At 39.6% G+C, this 24,841-nt stretch overlaps 1 protein-coding gene across 10 annotated transcripts in view; it reads left to right on the plus strand.

Annotated features, from left to right (window-relative positions):
- Appl (amyloid-beta-like protein) overlaps positions 1-24,841 on the plus strand; it is a 54,277-nt gene that overhangs the window by 16,199 nt on the left and 13,237 nt on the right. For all 10 annotated transcript variants that reach the window (XM_017253578.3, XM_017253581.3, XM_017253584.3 and 7 more), the window contains exon 3: positions 14,910-15,080. In XM_017253578.3, the coding sequence (XP_017109067.2) occupies positions 14,910-15,080 (171 nt within the window). The remainder of the gene's footprint in view (positions 1-14,909; positions 15,081-24,841) is intronic.

Below are 24,841 nucleotides of genomic sequence, written 5' to 3' on the forward strand. Positions count from 1 at the left end.
AAATATAAATACAGAGATAAAGATAAAGAATCGGAGCTTATACTTTGAGTCTAATAAGAGGAGATTAAATCAAATTATCTTAATTTATCTGTTTTATGAATTTTATTTAAAATTAGGCACTTATTAGTACCAATATTTATCGATATTTCAAGAAATACATATAGACTTAAAACATTATAGAAAACAGCTCTAAAAATCAAGATATATATATTGATAAATTAGGTAAACATTACTTCCGGAGTCTAATATTCTTATTCTATCTGTTTTATAAATTCTACCTTAAACCAGGTATATATTAGTACCGATATTTATCGATTTTAAATCAAGGTTTAAAAAATAAATTCCTTCAAAGGAATATATATGAGAATTCTTAGTATTTTGAAAATAAAGTTTTCGAAATCAAGATATAGCTCTGAAAATAGGGTATAGCTAGTCTAGAATATGAGTAAGAATTTATACTGATATTTATCGATTTTAAGTCGATAATTCAAAGGAAAAACGTTGAAGTATTTTTAGACTTCTAAGTATTATTAAAAAAAGACCCCTAAATTCTAGATATAGCTCTGAAAGTAGAAAAATATCTTCCCTAAAATATGTAAAATTTATACCACAATAATCTTTATCCTTTAAAATCCTATATCCTTAAAAAGGCTCCCAGAAATGTCACCTACCAAAAATACTAAAATAAATGACACTGCGACAAAGTAAACTTCCTGGCAAAGCAGGTCCTGGTTTTCCTGCCCCAACTCCCTCACTCCTCCTGCTGCTGCTCCTTATCCGACTCCCTCAGCCTCTGGATCCGCCTCTGCTTGTGCCTCTTCTTCTCCCGTTTCCCGTTAACCAGCCCAGAAATGAGCAAAAAAAAAAAAAAGCCCACAAAATAGGAAAAGAAAGGAAATTACGTGTTGGATTCGCTCCGCTTGTCCTTGTTGGTTTTTTTTTTAGTATTTGGCGATGTTTTTTGGTATTTGGCACTCTTCTATATCTTGCTGAGGGCTTGTTTCTTGTTGTTTTTTGTGGATTTGAAGTAATGCAGACTTTAGAGATTACAACAAGAACAATGGGAGCATAAGGACACAGCGAAGGCGGACAGGACAAGACACACAAAAAACAAAAGCAAATCCAAGGAAAGCCATTCGAAATGCTTAATGAATGGAGGAGAGAAAAACAACAAAGAAACAAGAAGAATCTGCGGGAGAAGAGCGTAGGAGAAAGGAGGGAAGTAACAATGCCTCAAAGACAACGAACGGAAACAAAAGCACCAAGAATGACACAAGGCGACACCACATTAAGCTGCAATGCTTCTCTCTCTTTCTAATACTTAGAGTATCTCTCTTTCTAACACTACTACTCTTTCTCTTTCTTATATTTCTTTTCTTTTTTTGTTATTTTGGTGGAAAAATGCAATCGCCTGATGAAGATTTCCATTTCTTGGATTTTTCTATCCAATCGCTTGACAGGGGGATCAATTGTGATTTGAAATTGCAGCCCTGACAAGTCGTATCATATCGATTGATATCGATTTCTAGAAATTACTATTAAAATGAAAAAAAAATTTCCCTTAAGCTAGCCAGAAGAAATGGGTTTAATAGGAATTAAATTTTTTATTTATTTGTTATTTTTTTTTTATATCTTTTTTTTTATGCATTATAGCTGCAATATAACGGTACAATATTAACCGATATATAGAAAAATATTATAGTAAACATAAACAACCTTAATTCTTCCATAATTATCGAAGGGAAACAAATTTCTTTAAAAATAAAAAATTGGAAAATGAAAAAATTCCTATTCTATTGCCTACTTTTAAGGGCGCCACGACGTCGAATGCTAATGAAAGAGTACAATTTTATGGTTTTATTGCATATTTTATTATTCCAAAATAATATTTAGTTTGGTGAAATTTCAAAAAATAATAAAAATAATTAATTAATAATTATTTTTAAAAACAGCGCCCTCCTCCTCGATTCTCATAGGTTGCACTTAAGCTAGCCCGAAAAGTCGGAAAATTAGTTTTTTTTTATGTGATTTTTTTTTGTGATTTTTTTGGTGATTTTTTTGGTGTGATTTTTATTGTGATTTTTATTGTGATTCTTCTTGTGATTTTTGTTGTTGTAATTTTTAATAAATAGCGCCCTCCTCCTCGATTCTCAAAGGTGGCACTTAAGGAGGCCTCCTGAAGAATCCTGAACAGGTCTATTGTTTGCTGTTGTTGTAATTCGTGGTTGTTGTAATGTTTTGTTGTTGTTGTAATTTTTTTGTTGTTGTAATTTTTTGTTGTTGTAATTTTTCGTTGTTGTAATTTGTTGTTGTTGTAATTTTTTGTTGTTGTAATTTTTTTTGTTGTAATTTTTTTTTGTTGTAATTTTTTTGTTGTAATTTTTTTTTGTTGTAATCTTTTTTGTTGTAATTTTTTTTTGTTGTAATTTTTTTTGTTGTAATTTTTTTTTTTCAAATTTTCTTTAAAAATAAGATGAAATATTTAACTTCCTTAAACCCATTATGTTCTTTAGTTTAGTTCTCATCTTGAATGAGAATAGGATTTCATAAGCCATGCCTTCTAAGTCCTTCTAAGCCCTTATTTGCGTCCCATTTTTTTTTGTTGCATTAAGCCACCTGAACTTTGGAGAATTGCCACAAAAGTCGCTGGCTGTGTAATTTGGATGCCTTTCAAAAGTGTCCGAAAGCTGAAATTGCATATTTCGCCATTATGAACTTGTTAACGCTCCACCCGAGCAACTAACTAACTAACTAACTAACCCCAGTGCCTTGGCAACCCTGGCCGACCGTGCAACCCTTAACCCTTGCCAGGCGTCACTAAAAATTACGTCAATTAAAGTTAATTGTGCTAATTTTAAACATTTCCCCTTGGCCACCGCCTCTTTCTCGTTTTTATTTTAATAATTTTTATTTTTTTGTTGTGCAGAATATGCACAAATATTTTTGGGAAAAAGGGAGGGGAGGGGGGGCTAAGTAAGAAAACAAAATGGCGTCAAGCTGACAAAAGCAACAACAGGGGGGAGGTGGTAAGGGGCTTTGGCAAGCGCAGCTGGAAAAGTTTCTGTTTAGTTTTTTGCTTGAAAATGAAGCTCGTTTACTTTTATCAAAATGAAGTTTGTTTTTTTCCCACTCTCTCTCACTCTACCTCTCACTCTCTCTGATTGTGCGCATAATGAGGAGGAGGGGGTAGGAGGTGTGGGGGGAGTCACAGGATCAGGACCTGGTCCGTGGCAGGACCTGCTATGGACACAAGGTGACAAGCAACGGCGATGGTTGGAAAAACTTTTGTGACCTTTGCCCAAAAAAAAAAAAAAACAAAAAAAATAAGAATAAGCCAGTGGCGTTGGTGAAGGGGACTTCAAAAACAGGATGGTAGAGCTCTGATAGAGGTGTGAAAGTTAACGGGAAAGTTCAGGACAAAAAGAAAGAGGAAGAGAGAAATAAACACTCCAAAGGAAACACTCTGATTTTAATTCATTTTATTTACATTGAAAAGCTTGCTTAGAATTTCCATACACTACAAAAAAAAGATGCAGATAAGTCAAGACCCCAGAGACAGAGATGGAGATAGTGACCACACACACACAGGAGTCTTGGGAGTATCCTGGCATCTCAAGGACAAAGCCTTGGAAGCACAACTTTTGCCACGCCTCGCCCCAAAAAATCCATTTAGCACTTTGCCTTCAACCACATTTTATAATGGCATTGCTCAAGAAATCAGCAGCAGCACCACCAGCAAGGATATGAATGCTAAAGGACTTGCCACACATACACACACAAGGGTACTCACGAAAAAAAAGGAAGAATAAAAAAAAGCCGTAGCATATGAAGAATTTAATTAAAGTTCATTTGCTTGACGCTTCTCTTCCAGGAAGCAGGCAGGGAGGCGCCATTTCCGCCCTCAGTAATTGCAATCGTCAGACAATCCCAGGTCCTTTCGTCCTTTGGCTCCTCCTCCTTCCCCTTTCCTCTCCCCTGACCCATTAACACGCTCTGAAAGTCAGCCGAAGAAAAGCTCTTTGCATATCGATTCTTATCGATTTTCGATATTCATTTGGCATTTATGGGTCCCCACCTTACCACCTGAATATTTATTCAAAAGTTAACTAAAGTTTCCGTCAACTTTCCAACTTGCCAGCTTGCTACATATTTCAGCGATTGTTACCTTATTTATTCATCTGGAAAGTTCTCTTGCCGGCAAACAGTTCCATTTTAATTATGCCAACCTCAAAAACAGGATGCTTCTTCCTCTATTTCCAAAGATATGGATTTCCCCATAAGACCCCTGCCGAAGGCTATATCTTTGCCAACTCTTATCCGATTCTCAAGCGGAGTGTTTTAATCGATTTGAATATCGATTTCCTACAAATCTGCATCAAAACCTGACAACAAAATATTTTCCCCCATTTATTTGAAAATTTTCTTCCAAGTTTCAAGCTCTCTAAGAAAACTAACCATAAGCATTGCATATTATCCAAGATATGTGATACCCGGCACTGGGGTTAGCTTAAAAGGACTCCCTAATTGCTTAATCCACTCGAAATGCTTCTTAGGTGTGTAATCCTTCGATTATCCTGTCGTGCCAGCAATTAGAGCAGACAATGCTCAGGCCGATTGCCATCAAGGACTAATCTGTATCGATTTCTAGTCTATTGTCCTGTCCTGTCTTGGTCGTGTCCTCTCGTTGCACATAATTAAAATGTTTCGGCTTTGATCCTTGGCAGGATTCGAAATCAGAGTCGGAGTTGGAGGCAGAGGCGGAGGCGGAGACGGAGGGAGAGTGTAGGCGATGTCATAAATTCTCATTCCCCTGCGTCGCTAATCTTCTTGAGGAAAAAGGGATCCTGTGTCTGGGAAAAAGTTTAAATTGCAAACCTGTCAGTGCATAAGTGTGAGTAGGAGGTGTGTGTGTGTGTGTGTCCCAACACCTTGTCCCTGTCAACCTTTCTTCTCACTCTCACTCCAAGCTCTTTCTCTTTCTTTCTGCCGCTTTTTTGAATCCAAATTGCGCATACGCCCCGTGTGCCGTTCGCGGGGACTGTGCTCTGTTTGTAATTTATGCACGTAAGTCACGCCCTTTACTCCTTGCTTGCCCCACACCCCATTCCCCCTGCTGGCAGTGCACTTTCGAATGAACACATTCATTGACTCCGGAATGGTGAAAGGGCGGGAGAAATGGCGGGAGAAAGTGGCGGGAGAAAGCAGGCGAGATAATGAGAAAAACGTAACAAGAAGGCAACGAAGAAATACGAAATGCGAGTCAGAAAAGTAGCAAAGGGTGCTTGTTTTTTTTTTGTAGGTAGTAGGGGTAGTAGGGGGTAGATGGTGGAGGCACTGAGAGGTTGAGCTGATTTAATGAACTAGGTAGCTAGTATCCTCCTCCCCTCCTGTTTTCCCAACCTCCGCCATTCAATCATGCCATTTATCTGGTGTGCTCGTAAGCCCTAAGTCTGTGCATGTGTATTAGTGTATATAGATGTGTGAGTGTATGTGTCAGTGTGTGTGCAAGTGTTTGAGTGTTTGAGTGGCCGACTGTAATGAGTGTGCCAGAATGCTCCGACGCCTTAAATCGACGCTTATCAAAGCCACTGCGATTTATTTCTCCCCTCCCCCACTTAGTCTTCTTCGCTCTCCCTCTAGAGTCTGAAGTCCTGGCTTGGATTTGGGGAGTCCTTGCTCCTCTTTGGCTTACGTTCCATCCAGCTCCTTCCATCCTTGTTGTTGCGGTCGCAATTATCCTACATGCTCTGCAGTTCAAAGTGATTCAGATCCTTAGCCTCAAAATCGAAAAACAAGAAAGAAAAAGGGGGTCAGACTTCTGTTTTTTTCCCCCACTTGAAAGGGGGGCAATCAATCAAAGGGGAATTGCTAAGGATTTAAGAAGGATTAAAAGCAGAAGGGTATTCCCCTTTTAATTAGAGGGATTTTCTGGTATATTTTTGAATTTTTTAATAATTTATAACATAAATATGAATAAATCTGAGCATTTCATAAGACTCTTCCTTCTATTTCGATTGGAATTTTTGATTTCTTTTTCAAAAAAAAAAATCCTCCAAAAAAACCTTTCTTATTCTTCTCTCTTCGCCCCCCAAAGAATTCCTTATCTAATATTTCCCCTCTTAATAAAAAGTCCTTTCCTTGAAAACCATTTTTTTTCCAAAATTCCTTACCTGCCTCTCAATAAAAATCCTTGCCTCCTTTTTGGACCTTTCAAAAAATTCCCCTTTAATTCCCTAAACTAGTTCCTTTTCCAAAATTTCCCTCTAAATAAAAATCTTCCCCTTTTTCCTCCTCTCTGGCATCGATTGCATTCAGAGTTTCTTGTATTCCACCACAAGACAAATGAATATTTGGCATACTTTTTGGTATTTGCAGCTGAAATCCCTTTCTTACTTGTGCCCCCCCTTTGGATAACTCCAATCTGCTTGAATTTCCTTCTCTATTTTCTTTTTTTTCTGGAAATTCTATTCTGAAAGGGCATAAATTATGCACACAAATTGTTGTTGTTGCTGGCTCTTGGCTGTGTTCATTGTTGTTTTTATTGCTCAGCTCGAAGCTTCGTTATTAAATACCGGATAACACACACACACACATAGATAGAGAGTGTGGGAGGAGGGCGTACAGGATGCAGGATCCTACTCCGATGATTAAGTATCTTTTCGGCTAGGTAAGATACATAATACGGAGTATCCGAAAGTGGGAGTGGAAATCTTTGCCAGCTCCTTCCAGCAAACAAATTGAAAAAGCTTTTGCTTGTGCGATTAAAATGAATGCGAGAAAAGGAGTTAAAGGACGAAGGACGAGTGGGAGTGGGAGTGGAAAGGATGGTTCGGTGGGTGGCCAAATGGGGGGAAGTGGAATTAGTCGCTGTCAGTTGGAGCGTGGCTGGTGGAAAAAGTTTTCCGGGGCTCCTTGGATATGCCAGCCATTAGCTCCAAGTGTTGTCGAAGTCGCCATCTTGAAACACGCACGAGTCCTGCCCTCCTGCCCGCCTCCATACTCTTCCGAGCTTCCTGTTTCTTCCAGTTTTTGGCAAGGCTGGCAAGGCTGGCTTCCAATTTCAATTTGTTGTCGAGGCCAAGCCAAAAGTTATGCCAAAAAGTATGCAAGCAATATACACATGCAATCTTGGCACACATCCTGACACACATCCTGATACACACACACATATCCTTAGGCCTGGTATTTGCTAGAAAGTGATGGCATTGGATGGCATCCTTGCATCCTGCAGGGCAGGAGTCACTTAATTAGTTTTCACAGTTAATTGAATTGCAATGGTGGCCCAAAAGAATTCAAAACTTTATCATCCTTTCTCTCTCTCTGGTACATACTAGCTGTCTCTTTCGGTGTTTTTTTTTTTTGGTTTTTAGGTCCTTTTAGCTTTTAAAACCACTTTACTGCCATAATTTGTTGATTAGTTTTTTGTTTGTGGGCCAGCTTTATTGCATTTTAGACCCGACAGTGCCTTTTAAAAGGCAACAAAAAAAAAACACCCATACAGTTTTGTGGGCAACTGTACTTAGTCAGTGTCTATCTAGCCGTCTCTTTCTCTCACCCTGTGGTGTGGCCTTTAAAGGCCTGTTTCCGGTCTTTTTTTTTTTTGGAAAATTAATCATATTTATTATCGAACGGCTAGGCTAGTAGGCTTTAAGCCTCAGCAGCAATTTGTGGCCAGGATTAAAATGTTGTTAGCCAGGACGACCATGCTTCTCTTCTTCTACATTATCCTGTTTTTTTTTTTGTTTTTTGTTTAACTTGTAAGCGCATTAGTGTTGCGTAATTTGGGCTGATTGCTTTGCTGATTCAGCATTAATTTTTTGCATTTATCTCGCAAACCTCAAACCATAATTTCACTAATATGGACTATATCTCTTCTCGAATCGAATCTATTAGTACTTTAACTTCGTGGCCATTCCGAGGTCCTTACAAATGAGTTTTCACTTGTCATCTCGTGCCATTAAACGCACTCCTCCGCCACTTTCCATTCCAATTTTTCCCCATTTTCCCGCCGTTCACTCAATTAGCTGTTGGAAAAATAAAAGAAAAGGACTTCCATTCCCAATGAAATGAAATGGAAAAACCTGCAGCAAATCGACGAGTAATGAACAGCACCAGAGGCGTCTGATAAAAAGGGGTGGGGGGGTCTAAAATTGACCCGAATTATCTGACAAGAATCAGGGGGGGAGTGAATCAAATATTATGCAAAGAAATGAAACGAAAAACGAAGCAAATCGAAGAGTAATTTCATTTTGGTGCCAAAAGTTGGATCCTGCTTCGGCTCCTGCTCCTGCAGGAGGATCCAATTGGTCATAGATACATATGCCAGTGGCGGGTAGTTCAAGAGGGGGAGGGTGCTTTAAATCAATTAGAAGTGAACTGAGTGGGGGGGGTGGTATAGTACGCTATAAAGTGCAAAAATTGAAATTGAAAATGCCATTGATGATGAAAGTCGAAACTCCTGCTGCATGTCCTGTTTCAGGATGATGATTAATGCACTGATGATGATGATGATGATGTTGCCAAGCACTCCAATCCAAACTTAGTTGCTGCCCCCCCTTTAATTTTTTTTTTTTTTGCCTGAAGCTTCAGGAACCTCCCGCAAATGTAATTAAAAGTGCTTTCAGCAGCATCAATTAGGAAGTCCTGTAGACACACACACACATATATACTTTTCAGAAAAAAAAAAACAAAATGGAGGAGATACACACACATACACACAGATACACGCATAAAGTTGTCTTGGAAAAATTGTGTGTTGCATACTTGCAGGCACTTTTCACAAAATTAATTTCCATTTGCATGCGTGTGCGTATGTTTGAACATGTGTGTGTGTGTATGTTCTGTCAAAGCATCTCTGATATATTTCACCTGTGCGAGTGCAAAAAAGATAGATAGAGAGGCAAAAAAAAAAAAAGAAAGAAAAGGAAAAGTTTTAACCAAAAACTTTTAAGAGTTTCTTCAATTTTCATTTTGCTTTCAATTCTTCTCAGAGGCTTCTTTTAAAAAGGGGGTGGCTCTAATTCTTAATTCTCTAATTTTAAGAAAAACCCACCTTTTTTTTGTGGTTTGTAGTAACCCCTTTAAGCCTCAGCCACTGGCTACACATATGCACTGTCACACACACTCACTCAAGCACGTTTTAAAAACGAGGAAAAATGCTAAAGAGAAAGCTGGAAAAGCAGGCCAACAAGTCGTGCTGTGGGGGGAGGGAGGAAATTTTCATGGCAAATGCCCAAAGACACTACCTCCCCTCCCCCGTTCGATGGACGCCCCTGTCTGTGGGGCTTAGCTGGGCTTGCTGAGTCATCATCAACAAAACAGCCAAAACAGCAACAACAAAGCTTTTTGACACTCGAAATTGAGCCACAAACAAACGAGAAACACACACAGGACATGGCCAACAAAAAATACCAAAAAAAAAAACAACAACAAAAAATACCAAAAAAAAATTGACAAAAAAAAGTTAAATGGCAAAAAAGCGAAAAAAAATGCACAAAAGACATACAAACGAACGTAGAAAACTCATAAATAATAGCTCTATCTCTGTCTGTGTAGAGTGTCTGTTGGAAAGAGAAAGCTACAGACTGTTAGAAAGAGAAGGCTAGCTAGAAAACGTTTCATTTTCAACTTTGACTTACTTCAAGCGACACGCTACTTAGCCCCAGCTACCAAAAAAAAAACGAAACCCATACCCCCCTTAGTTCTACACCCATGTCAGCTAGCCACCCAACCCCCCCTAATAAAAAAAACCACCTAGCTTGTGGCTATTTTTCACAATTTGTTTTCTTTTGACATTTTTCCTTTTTTTTTCTGGAACTTGCTACGTGTGGACACCCCCCTTGGAAACTTCATGCCTCTGGCAACCCCCAAAATAATTTTATTTTAAAATGCAAAGCATAAACCTTAAAAAACAAAACTAAATAATTATAAAGAAAAATTTTTATAAATTTCTTTAAAAACCTAGAAAAAAATAGAACCTTCTATGCTTTATTTTGCATTAAAATTCTATTTGTCTTCTATTCACATTAAGCATAAAAAAACATTAAAAAAAAGGAGAAAAAAAAAGACCCATCTAGGGACTCGAACTCTGGAGAAAACTTTTTCTTTTTTTTTGTTTTTTTTTTACGTGTGTTATTATAACGCAATTTTCTTTTGTTTGTTTCGCTCATGTTTCTGCTTTTTTCCGCCTCTCCTACTTTTGTCATCTTTCTGGTCCTGTTTCCTGGGTCCTGGACCTCCTGCCCGTCCAGGACTCCGTCCAGAACGCTCTCGAGTGTCCCGCTCGGGCGAAATTAAAATATCATAAATTTGAGTTAATTACGGTCGAGTAAACATTAACATAATTGTGTTTCTGTCGTCTCCGGACTGGGCTTTCTCCTCTCTCCTCCCCACCTTTGGGCCATCTCCATGCTTCTTGGCCATTATAAGTAGCCCCTGAAGTACTTACTACCCGGTTTGCTTTGCTCTCGGCCTTTGGCTTTCCGTGTTCTCCTAGCCAAGCCAAGCCACGCCCCAAAACTTTGCTGCCAACTTGAGTTTTAAATCGAAAACTTTTAGGTTTTACTTTTCAGAAAAGAAAAGAAATGAAAAAATAATAATTTAGGGGTTTAAATTAAGAAGAATGTGGGCTTATGGGATTTTTGTTCAAGGTGGCTGGTAAGGATGTGGAAATTTTAAGGCGATTTTGATGGGTTTATGGATGGTATTGGGGGGTATATTTGTTTTTAGAAGGGTAATTAGAGAGTTTAAGGTTTAAGAAATTAAAAAAGGGGTTAAATATTAATGAACATAAATTAACAGATAGATTAATATTTTTTAGATAGATATTAAAGCCTTTTTTATAGAAGTTTCTAGCAGAAAAGTACCGGGTATCATTACAAAAAATTATTTTTATAAAATCTAAAGCTTCGAAAACCATCTAAATTGTATAAAATAATAATAATTTTCTTAAAACCCTTTTTTTTTTAATAATTCCCACCATAAAAACATCAAAAATATCCTCCATTTTGGCCAAAACCGTCTGCTTCATTTCTTCCTCTTGCCAGCCGCTTCCGTTGTCTTCATTTCCGTTCCATTTCGGTTGCATACTTTTTGGGGCGGCGATCGAAACTCCAATTACTCGGCAGCTTTATGAGCTTTCAATGGTTTGAGCTGCAACACCGCCCCTTCACCCCTCCACCCCGCCATCCCTCCCCCCCTCAGCCAGTTAATCAATGGCTCTCCACTATTTTTCAACCACCCCTTCTACCCCCTTCTGCCCTGTCATTTAAGCGTGTTTTTCCGCTCCTTTTGGCCGGGCAACAAGCCAGGGCGAAACCTGTCTCACACACACAACTAGCCACGCCCCTTTTGGGACACACCAACACACACACACCCAGAGACACACACACACAGAGTCGTGCGTGCATTTGATTACAATTTGTCGCCCTTTCAGCTTGTTCAGCAAACAGGGGCGTCGTTATAAAGGGGGCCTAAGAGGAGGGGGATGCCGCCATGATTGCCTTTCACCAGAGAACAGGACGCACAGGACGAAAAAAAAAATAGAGCAAGAGGAGCGTGAGAGGAAAAATAGGAGGAAGCTAACCGACAGCAGCCAACGGAAGTCAAAAAAAAGGGAGGGGGGGGTATCGGGCGGTCTGGGCGTTGGATTTGGTTGGTGGGCGTGGCCACAACAACCAGCGTTTGGCTGTTGCACTCGGTCATACTGGGTGTCCTGTCCACCCCTTTTGGAAACACCTCTCACAACGCCACTGACAGATTGGCGCTGCAATTTCCTTTTGTCGCCTGTCACTTTGGCGGCTTCTGATTTGCCTTTCGCCGCATTACTTTCTTCGATTTTCTCCCAAAGGATCATTACGCGAATGAAAAGGGGGGTGTTCGAGGGTGTTAGGGGGTGTCAGAGGATGTCAGAGGTTGGAAACTGCAACTGTCAGGCCTAGACTTCTTCAATTTTCTTTCCAAAAAGTTTGTTTTCTTTAAAAAAAATTGTTTCAGAAAAACCAAAAATCTTTAAAAATAAGGTCTATATTTTAGAAACTTTAAAAAATTTAAATTAATATTTAAAACCTAAACTTTTAATTTTTTAAAAACAAAATTTAAAAAATAACTATAAAGAGGATTCATAAAAATTAGCAAGTATCTTGTAGTTGGAGTATTATGACCTGCTCCTGTTCCTACTCCTGCTCCTGCTCCTACTCCTGCTCCTGCTCCTGCTCCTACTCCTGCTACTCTGCTCATTAGCCGGAAAATAAAGATGAGAGGGATATTCCGCATAATTGTCGCAGGACATGCATGGCTCTAGCTTTATCCTGGCAACTAGTGTGTGTTTCTCTTTTTTTTTCGGCAGAGTCCTTTTTTTTGCACCTTTTGGAGAACCTTGTTGTTGTCGTTTTTGTTTGCAAACACACACACACACACAGAGAGTGTACGTTGCCATGGCTGGCGACATTATTATTGGCCCTGCCCCTACGCCCCTACGCCCCCGCCCTGCCCGTTGTCAGGGCGGTATCCTTTCAGGATTGTTTGGCATATGGCATTGTTGGTGTTCAGGCGGTAGTGCAGGCTGGATCCTGACAACAAGTGCAATCCTGACTCGGGCCCAAAGCCAAACAAAATCTGCATAAACAAACACACAGGATACACACTAATACACACACAAGCACACACCCATACAAGTATAATAAACACAGAGAGAGAGCGAGAGAGAGAGAGAAAAGGACATTGCCCAAGCCCAAGTATGTTGTTGTTTTTCGGTTTGAATTATTAGATTGCCTGGAAAAATTGCTGTGGGGTTTAAATCCAGTCACCCCTAAACCCCCAACCCCCCTCCCTTCCCTGACTCTATGATGATTTTTGGCTTAAAATCCCCTCACCCCCCCGTCTCCACCGACTAACTGACAAACAAAAGAGAAGCCAAGCGACGAGCCTGCGTTGGCGCCTTTTAGCCAACTTAATTACTTTTGAAATAGTTGAACGCACACACACTTATAGACTGACTGACTGAATGACTGACTGACTGACAGTTTTGGCCCAAAAGAAGAAGAAGAAGGGAGAGGAAAGGATGACTGAAATCCAATGCATATTTCAAGTGCGCTGCCTGGCAACCGGAAGTTGGCTTTAATGAAGTTTTTACAAGTATCCTGCACAAGAGTCCTGTGCCAGAGCCCTCTGCTGGCACATCCTTCCTGACCTGGCCAATCAATAAAATTCCTCCATAACACTTGATCAACTCACAGGAATGCATTAGGGCCGATACCAATAAAACCAATACATCCAAAAAAAAAAATATATAAAGCCAATTAATCAAGAGACTTTTAAGCATAAAATACCATACATACATGTCTTAATTGGCTTAATTGTTTCGCTCCCCAGACCAATTGATTGTGGGGGCATGGCTATCAGTTTCATCATTCCGGGCCCAGAGCCTGGCCCAGACAATATAAAAAGGCCCCGAACCGAACCGAGTCTGGGCCACTTTGATTGCAGGCCCGAAGAACAAAAAAAAAAAAAAAAAGGGGCCAGAAGAACATTTAAGCCGGATCGCAAAAAGAACTCGCCCATTGTTGCAGCTCATAATTGGTAAATCAGAGCATGAGAGAGTGAGGGCTAGAGGGCTAGAGGGAGTCCTTTTTTTGTCTTATCGCATCCTGGCAAACAACTAGCTTTGATTGCCCATCATTGTCTTTTTGAATCGGTTGGTAGTTGAGTCGCTTAACCAGGCTTTCTTCTTGCTTTTGGGCCAAGTAGCTGCCTTAAACACTAAGAAAAATTATGAAATACACATTTTTTTTCGTTGGAAGCCCCCTTTCTTTATATTCTTCCTATTATCCTTGTTAGCCCTTTTGTCCTTCGGGCCACAATGACGTCAATCAATCAATGTATCAATTGATACCGTTATGCATAATTTGGCCAGACATTCATCATCATCGTTTTCGCTTTTGCTGCCTGGCAGGACCTCTTTCTCCCTCTGCATGTCCTGATCCTGTCATGTGGTAATGAAGCATTTAAGCAATCGCTGGTCTCAGCACTTGCCACGCCTACCCCTACCCCCTACCACCCCTAATGACGGCCATTAATTGTTCTTTTTGGCCATTTCCTGGCTTCAACATCTTGGTATCCTGCCATTCTCCTTCTATAGTATCCTCGAATAGGTCTGCCCCCTTTAGTGGGCATCATTTTTTATGTCTTAGAGTGAGAGGGATGTATTGGGGGGCAGCGAACAAAGCTTTGAAATGTGGGGCTGTAGTATGTGTATGTCGGTACAACGTGGCGTATGATTAATGTGCCTCGGCCTGTCTTTGTCTGCTGTTTTGGTGTTGTTTCGTTGTTGTCTTGTCTTTGGCTTTGTTGAGGCCTCATTCTACACACACACACTAAACGCTACCCCCTTACCCTTATAAACACCCCGCAGACACACACATACTTGAACACTCAAACATTACGCATACGCACTGTTGGCTTCTCGCTGGAAATTGAAATTCTTGTAAAAAAAAAAATATCTCTTTGTTGATTTGTGCTGCTGCCTCTGACAACAATGACAACTTGTTACACCCCCGTTCTATACAAAAGGGGGTGAATCAATTAAAAGTTTGAATTCCAAACCGAAACAGGAAATAAGAATAATCTAAAAACTTTTCATTTAATATTTAAGCAAATATTTGATTTGAAAAATGTGCTTTTGACATACTTGTTGCACAAATAAAGTTTTCATAAACCAATTATAGTCTGTGAATGGCTAAGAGAAATATTTGCTGATGAATAATGGAAAAGGGAGGGGGTTTTAAAACTAAACTTTATAGAATCTAGATATTATATAGTCTACAATTCTATAAATATTTCCATAAATACGTTTTTTAAATAATCCTTTTAATAATTCCCTAAATAATATATAACTCTATTAATCCTTTCAGGCTGCCTCACCGCGATGGGAACCCCAGATAGCCGTACTCTGCGAGGCCGGTCAGGTCTATCAGCCGCAATACCTCTCCGAGGAGGGACGCTGGGTGACGGATCTCACCAAGAAGACAACCGGAGCCACATGTTTGCGTGATAAAATGGATTTGCTTGATTACTGCAAGAAGGTAAGTGCAGCAATACTGTAATGCGGTTTACTCTACATATCTTGGAGCTACCTTTATTTTTTTCACTTTTTTTTATTTGATTGAATTGAAAGGCAAAAGCCAAAGTAAGGCTGGGAAGCCGCATGAAAAATTGCAATTTCCATTGCACTTTGCTTCGAGATTGCGCATACGCCATGTGGTCAGTACATAGGGGGCAAAGGGGGTACACTCCTCTTTTGTAAATGTAATTTTATGGCCAGACTAACGCTCAACTGAGCCTCCAGAATACAGTAGCTGTATAGTATACGTATATATATGGTAGGAGAAAACCAATAAATCAAAAGCAGCCACCAAAAAAAAAAAGATATAAAAGAGGGGGGGATCCTGCTGGCATCAACAATTTAATTTGCGTTGCGTTGAAAGCGTTTACATTGAGACAACATTAAGCGACACTTAATTAATTTTCCATTAATTTTCGCTTTTTCGCATTTTGTCTGGTTCAATCTGGTGTGGCTGCTGGTTCTCCTTGTTCTATATACAAGGATATACAAGGATGTATGTATGTATGTATGTGGAAGCAATATATCCTTGTATGTATATTATTTGTAGGTAGATAGCCTGGGTGTCCTTGTCGTTGCTGTCATAAATTGGCATTCCATAGTCAACATAATGTCCTGTCTGCCGTCTCCTGTCTCCAGTTCTCCAGTTCCCCAGTTCTCCTGTTTCCCTTTGCTTTTTTAATTAAATTTTTGCTCCTGCCATTCCAGGCTAATGTAAGCTTTTTGCCCAAGCTCCTTGTTGTTGTTTTTTATCATCATCATCATCATCGTCATCGTCAAATGTTCAATAATAGTTCATAAATATTGACATTGCATTGGCCCCCTTCGACGAGCAACATGAAAAATAAAAATCAGAGCTCTGATATCGACACTGACATGTGGCATCATCCCACAGCCACATCGCACATCTGTTCCATATTCCGCTTTAAATAAATCATCTTTCTGCTTTCTCTGATTTTCAAATTTTCAAAAAAAAAAAAAAATGAGAAAAAGTATCCGATTCTGATTGAATCAATTAAGGATAAGCATCCTTCATCCCAGCCCGCCTTGTGTCCCTATTCTCTTTGGGAAAATGGGGAAATTAGTCAGCCTCTATTGAATTATGATGAAATTACAGCTTGTAAGTGCTGAGGAGCTTTCAGGAGGAGTGCCTCCTGGGAAAGTGAGATATTAATTATCCTGTTAGCTTCATGTTATTTAATTATGCCTTAAATCTAACCTGGGAATACATCCTAAACGTAAACAGGGAGAGAAAATTGTCAGAGTTTTGAGAAAGTATGGGCTCCTTTTTTGATTGTGTGATAGCCGGTACTTTTTGTTTTTGTTTGGGAGGTTTTATTTATAGGATTATAGTTATATAGTTGATATAGTATAGTAATATGATATAGTATGATATAGTAAAAATATTCTTATACCTTAAAGTTTTTGAGAGATTTGATACCCGATACTTCTGAAGGGAGTTCTTTGTAGAAGACATATAGTACTTCATCTAGAAACAAGTTTCCATTGCTTTCAAGGTATTCTACGATAACTATATACCCGATACTTCTTAGAGAACTTGTTGGAATTTTCTTAAAAAGTATTTAAATCTTTCAAGCTTCTACAAACCATATACAACCCTTACTACTATATGATACCCGACCCTTCCTAAAACAATTTTTATTAAATAAACTTTGACCCAAGCTTTTCTCTCACTGTCTTCGTGTATAAATCATTCAGAAATGTGAAATCTGTTAAAGGTCTTCGAGATTCAGTTCAATACTGATTTGAAAATGATTTGGCCAGGCATTGTAGCTTAGATGTATGGGTGGCACGATGTTAAGGCCAGGTCAGGGCAGGTTACCCTTGCCACTTGCAACTCATCGTCATCACCATCGTCATCGTCATCGCCATGGACGTCATTACGATCATCTGTATGCAAATAATGAGCCCGGCAAGCTGTCAAAACTGTCGCATTTGATTCTGACATGCAAATGTTGAGCCAACCTCCGCCCTACTCCCTCCATTCCTACTGGCAGGATTCAAGTATCCTGCTGTCGCCTGCAGTTGCTGTTGCCACAACATAAATCGAAACAACACATACATACATATAGACGCATACGCATACGTACACGCATGTTGTATGTAAATGACAAATATTGTATTGGTTTTTCATTTGCATTTTGTTTTCCCAAACCCCAGCGTCTGTCTCTTTTCATTTCATTTGAGATTTTTTTTGTTTTTGTCGGTTTTTGGGAGGCAGCATTTTTTTAATATTTTTATTTATGTAATTTTTGTTTGGTGTTGCTGTTGATGCCACTGCCACTGCCACTGACGCCACTCGGCATCACACATTTTATAATTATGGTAATTTATTTATTATGCTTAATTTATGTCGGTGGCAATGTTTTTGATGTTTCTGCCCCCGTTACCGCCGCCGGCTTCAGGCCGGCGAATAAAATCCAATAAAATCGTAATTAAGCCAGAGAGCCCGCAGCAGCTCACTCTCTGCCAGCCCACGAATCGGATGTGTTTGATGGCTTTAAGATGGGCCTGAAACAGCAGCCCACTAGCGGGTCACCATGGCGTATGCGTAATTTATACGAAACAGCTTTTAGTTTCCTATGCATACATGTACATAAATTGCTACAAAAAAACAAATATATACATAAAAAAAGATGTCACAGCCAGGATTTGTTACTAATCATGTTTAGGTTTAAAGTTTTTTGAGGTTAGAAGGCTTTAAAAGGGGGAGTAGTGTTGAACAGTTTAAAAGGAAACTGATATTTGTAGAATTCTATTATAACTATAGATAGTTATTTATTATTGATTTTATAAATAATGTAGAAATCTTTATCACTTTTAACTTTTATAGGGACTATATAGACCATTTTGCTTTGAAAGGTATCTTTTTTCTGCGAAACATCTCTTGAGGTATCGATTTTGTATATAATAAATATCTTTATCGATATTAAGTAAGCTACTCTGAGATATTTCCAAAAATATATACAATAATGACAAAAGTACAAGATTTTAGTTACAAAACAGACTTTAAAGATCATTATGACTACGTTCTTTCTTCCAACTTCCAACTCGTTCTTTCTTCAAACCCACCTCCAATATTTAATCGATAATTTATCGATATTAACCGCCCATCTCTAGCAACTGTACGCAATTTAGCCTCCGTTTATCCCACCGGACACTGTGCTCTCCAGCTGCCCTGAAAGGCCTTCAAAATTGTGGCATCAAGGCACCACTAACGAACGGCCCCGCCCACAGTCCTCATCTGCCCACTGCCCACAGCAAAGAGGCGTGGCAGCGGTGGGGTATAGGGAGTTTTCTCTCCATTAATGTCAAGCCTGGGGGTTTTTTTTTGTTGGGGCCAGTGGGCGTGGCGTTCAAGTCGCACCTTAAACATTTTTTGGCCTCAACAAATTTGGCTATTTGCATGTACTTGCAAAAAAAAAAGGGGGGAAACTATCCTACAAAAAAAAGAGCTGAAAAGTGCGCACTCTACGCGTTTCATTCCGCTTGTTCCGCAAATAAATCACAGCCCTGCCCGAAAAAGTATGCAACACTTTTTGCTCGACCACCATTGCTGGGCCTCTCGACATTCTTTTTGGCCATTTTGTGTTTGGTTTTCACCTTGAAAGAAATTAATTAAAAGCGCTTTTATTGTCCACTTTTGTGCCTTCTATCTTTTACTTTTATTCTTCCACACCATTGGCTTTTCTTTTGTGTTTATATTTATTTATATCATTTTTTGGCCTACGCGCTGGATTTTTTGGTTTCGATTTTGGGTTGAAAAGTCCTGCTTACTCTGCAATTCAAATGGAAATTAATTAATTTGACTGCCAGAGGGGGGGGAGAGCGAGCTGGGGGTCGGTATGTTTGCCTTGCGGTGTCAAGCTTCAAAAATGTTGCGCGTTTCGTATTTATTCGAATGACCCACCCAACCAGCAAGCCACTCATCCAAAAAGGAAAAACCATTCAAGGCTCACCAACAAAAACAAAAATAAAAACCCTGTTTGGCTCGGAGCTAATGAGTTAAATTACATGTGCCATGGCAGGAGATCTCTTTCTGGTTTTGATTCTGTTTTTGGTTCTCTGGAAAATTCGTGGAAATTTCACATTAATAATGATAAATGAGACTTGCTGATGAGCGTTGAGTTGAAAGCCAAACCAAAAACAGAAAAAAAAAAACAGAAAAAAGCCGAAAATTGAATTCAGAAATCTGGTTGTGTCTGGGGGGTGTCTTGTGGGTGGTCATTAATGCGGCAAAATTGCATTTTGCAGACATAAATCGCATCTAAATTCAATTAACTACATTCAATTCGATAGGCGGGTAGTGGGGGTAGGGCCAGTGCGGCAAATGTAAGCTCATTTGGTGGAAAATCTCATTAAGTGACTGGGGGCGAGGGCCAGGCCGACCGCGTTCGCGGACCAGAACGTTAATTAGGAAGGCTTGTAATTGAATATCTTTCGCAACCCCCCTCCCTTCTAGGCCGAAAAGCATTTTCCCCAGAGTTTCCTTTCATGTAATCTGTGTCTGTGTGTGTTTGTCCTTTCAGAAGTCTTGGTCTTTGGTCCTTGATATAGATTTCTATATAAACTGGCACATCATCTTGCTCTGATCGATCAATTATGTGGCATATTAGCACTGGGCCTTTCTCCACGCTTCTCATAGAGGGCACTTGGTGTTCCTCACACTCACACCACTATTGGGCTTTGAGCCAACAATTTAGCCAAACTATTAGCTGGATGCGCTAATTATGCGCTGTCAGCAGCGCCTCCTCCTCCTCAATTCAATTCGCTTCGAGTGCCAACTTGGCCATTGCAATTGCCTTTATATAGACACGTCGCTTTGAGAGCTCAACAAACACACATACAGGACACACACTCATAGGATAATTGCAGGATATGATCCTATGGGCGGGTTGGTGGATATATAGTTTGCGCATCATTTAAGCGACAAAGCAAAGGCTTGTAATTGGCAATGGGCGCTTGAAGTTGGCTGACTGACCCCATCCAGGATCTAACAGGAAGCTGACAGGTTGGCCACTCACTGTTAAAGGACACCATCAGCGTCATCAGGACGAACTATATTTACGACGTGCCGGTGGGGAGGGGGGCATGTGCTAGAGGCGCCTCCATAATGGCCGCATTGAAATTCACTGAACAGGCAAAAAGTAGTTTAGTCGCTAAATAGTTTAGCCAGGCATTCTGCACCCACTCTTCACTCCTCCTCTCCTCTCTCTCTGGCAGGATGCAGGACTAAATATACTCGTATATCCTTTCCACCCACCGAGAGACAACAAATGGGCTCTCGCTTAAATGCCTGCAAAATTGCACCGCCAAGAGTTGAGGAGAGACCTGAAACGAGTCCTCGCCACAGCCATCGTGGCTGTTAGAGTTAGAGTCCTGTGCCCCCACCAGACCAGGACATGGGCCCAGTCCTGTGGCCCAGTCCTGGGGCCCCCTAATTCAATTGTTTGTAATGTTGCTGGACATTTAGAGTTAAATGCTTGCTTACACATAATGCCCATTAAAGGTGATGTATGTGCGTCCCATTTGGGGGATTGCGAGTGTCCTATCCTGTCCTGTATGGGTGTGTGTGTGTGTGTGTGGGGTAGAGTGTATCCTGCCACCCACAAAGTATCTCTCTCTGTTTCTAAACTAAAGAGAAAAATGGTTTAGAAATCCTTGAGAATTAAAGGATTATTACATGGCACATAACAGCCAATTACGAGTACGAGTGCCCAGGACATCACTCATATCGCGACTTGAATGTCAAAGTATCCAGCATGTCCCGTCATCGCTCCGTAGCGTAATCAAATGAGCAGCCAAAAGTACACAAAGCCAATCTATAAAGGAGCACCAGACCAGAGTAGCAAAGGATACACATACACCGAGTGTGGAGGAGAAGGTCCTGCCACGGATTTTGTTGCCATGGCGTCTCTCGTAATTACATGGCATTACGACGTTCAGTACGTATCAGCTTATCCCATAATGGTTTCGACTTGACTCTACTCATAGAGAAAGAGACAAAACTAAGAGAGAGATAGAGAGAGAGAAAGGACATGGCCTCTGGGTAGGTCACTCGATCTTCAAAAACACACACATGTGGACACGCACCTTGAAATGCTTTTCTGTTTCTATGTTTGCTTTTCTGGCCATTTGACTGAAACCTGAAAACAAAGCACTGGAAAGCACTGAAAAGCAAAGGTAAAGGTGAAACGGAAAAGCCGCAGGATAACAACGTTTGGCCTTTTGTGGCCTAATGTCCTGCCGTCCATGGGGGCGTATGGGAAATTATTTTTACAATTTCAATGTCAACAGTGGTCGGCGGGGCACGCGCGAAGGCCAAGTGCCAAGTGAAATGACACGAAACAAAGTATAAAAACTTGAACAAAAAAAATATATATACTATAATATATTATGTATACGCAGTGTGGTACACAAAACAACAAAAAAAAAAGGCTTGGTTCTTAAATTAAAACACTTTTTAGAGCCTTGATGGAGAAAAAAAAAGGTTGGAAACCCTTAGGGGGCGGGTAGAAAATGCAAAGTGGAAGCTGAGGTGGTACGATGTCAGTGGCACATTAAAAAATCATTTTCAATAACGCGCTCCACTTACCGCTCCTGCCACACACACACAGGCAGAGACACAGGAGACTTGGTCCTTTTTGCAACTCAATTGTTTGCATTTTGCATGCATTGACAGACTGAGCACACACGGGACCTCATCCTGCATCCTTTGCATACATACAACCTCATATTCCCTCGCTCATATCGTATATCGTATAACGTATATCCTTTATCCTTTATCCTAAGCCCCCGCCAAGCCGGATACAGATGTTATGCGGATGTTGAACGCTGTCAAACACTCACTTTCCTGCTTTTAACTGGATTTGTTGTTGGGCTTGAGCTTCAGTTTCACCTTGATCGAGTGTCCTGCCTGTAAAGGCAAAGGATCTGGAGCTGTGTGGCAAATCAGTTGACAAGCTAATAAATAAACCCAAATGTCTCCGGGCCATATCGGTTGAATAAAGCCCATAAATCCTATAGACTGCAAAAATCTCACCGATCCAACAAATTGGATAACAATTTTCTTTCAAAAGTTAACAACAACAATACCAATATCGCCACCACATACAATTTGTCCTGCAATTAACGAGGCCAGAAAGTTTTTATGTTTTTCTGGTTTTTTGTATTATTGTTGTTGTTGTTGTTTTTCACAGCCTATTAGCGAACAACAATTTGCTCAATAAGCCAATCCAATTATGTGGCAATTGAAAAAGCCAGGCAGCCAATATTATGTACAGTTTAGTGAAACATTTTAATTGTTTGAGAAACAAATATGTCGGCCAATTGTTAATATAATGGAAAATAATGGACAAAACAGACAAAAAGGACATTTTTTGGTTTTAAAGGTTTTAGGTTTTCTAATAAAAGTCTAAAAATAATGGGATTTAAGGCTAAAAGGGGCTATCTAAATGGATAACTTGAGAGATGAAAGACTAGGTCTCTTGGAAATCATTTAAGGGCAAGCAAAATTTTTTGCTGAAAAATCTTTATATCGAAAGAACAAGTCTAAAAATTAGGTAGCATAGCTATTTAAGATATAATGTATTATTTTAATACTGTTATAACTTAGGAATTAATGGACAAAATAATTTAACGGACAAGCGGACCCGCGGACAGAAGCATATTTTGGATTAAAAAGCTCTATATTTTGCAACCAAAGTCTGAAAATCAGTGAGCTATTTTAGAAATAAATTTCAAGAATACTTTAAGAATTAATAGAAAATAATAGAAATAATTAAACGAACTGCGGACATGCGGACACGCGGACAAAAGGGTATTTTTTACTACGAAGCTTATATATTATATCATGCTAGATTATATCATGCAACTAGATCCTAAATAATAAGATACACACCTATTTGAGAGTTTAATTACTAGAATACAATGAGAATATACCAAAAAAGTCATTGAACAGAGAAGCGGAGAAAGTATATTTTTTTGTCCTTAAAAGCTAAGTATTTTCTAGCTCATATTCAGTCTATTAGATATAGCTATGACTATGCCCATTTCATATATCAATTATGAAAACAACTAAAGAATTAACTTACAAAATAATTCAACGGACAAACCGACAGATGGACAATCTCATAATAACCCTAAAAACCCATTAGATAACTCTTTTGGTCATTATTTTTTTTTAGTATAGCGAAATGCAAGGACATGAGAATAACAATGGCCAGCGGCATTTCATGTCCTGTCCGTGTATTGAGAACCCGTCTAATTGCATTGCTCAAGGATACGCAGCAAACAATGGTGATACCATATTTTCCATTTTAGCCAAAGTCCCATGTGTATCAGTGTGTTAGGAACAATGGCGAAATGTCAAGTTTAATTGTTTGTCTGTCATTAGCGCACACACACACACACACACACACACACACACTCACTCGCAGGACATACACATGCTAACAAAATAGAAAAAAAAAAAAAGAAATTAACAGAAAAGGAGGACTTTTGGAGAGCAATGCAACGATGCATGATTTTTCTATTTTATTTCCATTTTTTTTTCTCTGCTAATTTTATACAATTAAATTTGCTTGCCTCATCCTGAATCATGGCTATATATATATATATAAATGTGTATGTGTGTGTGTGTGTTAGCTGAAACAAAAGAATCAAATGCTGTTACAATAACTTGTGGCAAGCTGGGTGTGTTGTAGCCGTGGTGCGCGTATTTGCGGCAAACTCTCTCAAGCGAGCCACTTAAACAGCCTCACGCTCGGTTGAATATGTTTTGATTAAGCCAAGTATAACGAACACATTTCAGCCAGCCAGGACGAAAAGGACTTTTGGATGGCATATGCTCTCTCTTGGGGGGTGGAGGGGCCAAGGCTTAGCCTGTTAGCCTGGAGGCCGGCCAGCCCCACGAAAGTGAGTCTCACTTTCCTCGCCATCCAATATGTAGTCCCCCCGAGGGTGTGGGTGTTGTGGGAGTCATCCTTCAGGCCTCGTGGTGGCACGTTTATATACTCCGGCGACCATCGACTGGCACTGGTTCTGCTTCTGGTTCTGGTTCTGGTCAGGCACTGGGCCGTGTGAATGACATGATGTCCGAAACCCACGCATTTCTTTATTTTTAAAGCCATCCTGTGCGGTTTATTTCAAGTCACTGGCACGCACGCAACTCCCAAAACATAACCCATGGGGGTGGGGAGCTGGCCCCTGGGTTACACCTTCTGGGATGGGGGTTTATGGGAAAGTCCCTCGACTGACAGCTGCGGTTTAGTTTTTACTTTCAAGTTTTTATTTTAAATGGGGGAATTTTATCGAAAAATAGTCTATGATACCTGGTACTTTTCTACTCATGCTACTAAAAAGCATGCTTTTTCTTATTTTGTGCTTACAATCATCACTTTTTTATGGAATATTCTGCTTTTAATTATCAAAGTATATAGGAAGTACTCAAAACTATGTATTATTACCAGGTTCTGAAGTTATAAAACTTTTAAAAATCTTGCTTGATGGAAAAAGCATGATTTTTGAAGTGTTGTGTTTACTTTTATGCTTTTAAGTTGGTTTTTTTTAAAGAAGACTTGCTTATTATGATTTAAATTAAGAAAAATATAAAAGAAATGTTTAAAAATAAACATAACTACCAGGCTCTAATGTTAAAAGACTTTTAAGAACCTTGCTTAATCAAAAAAGCATGCTTTTTCT

The sequence above is a fragment of the Drosophila bipectinata genome, chromosome XL, assembly GCF_030179905.1.
Source record: "Drosophila bipectinata strain 14024-0381.07 chromosome XL, DbipHiC1v2, whole genome shotgun sequence".
Lineage (NCBI taxonomy): Eukaryota > Metazoa > Arthropoda > Insecta > Diptera > Drosophilidae > Drosophila > Drosophila bipectinata.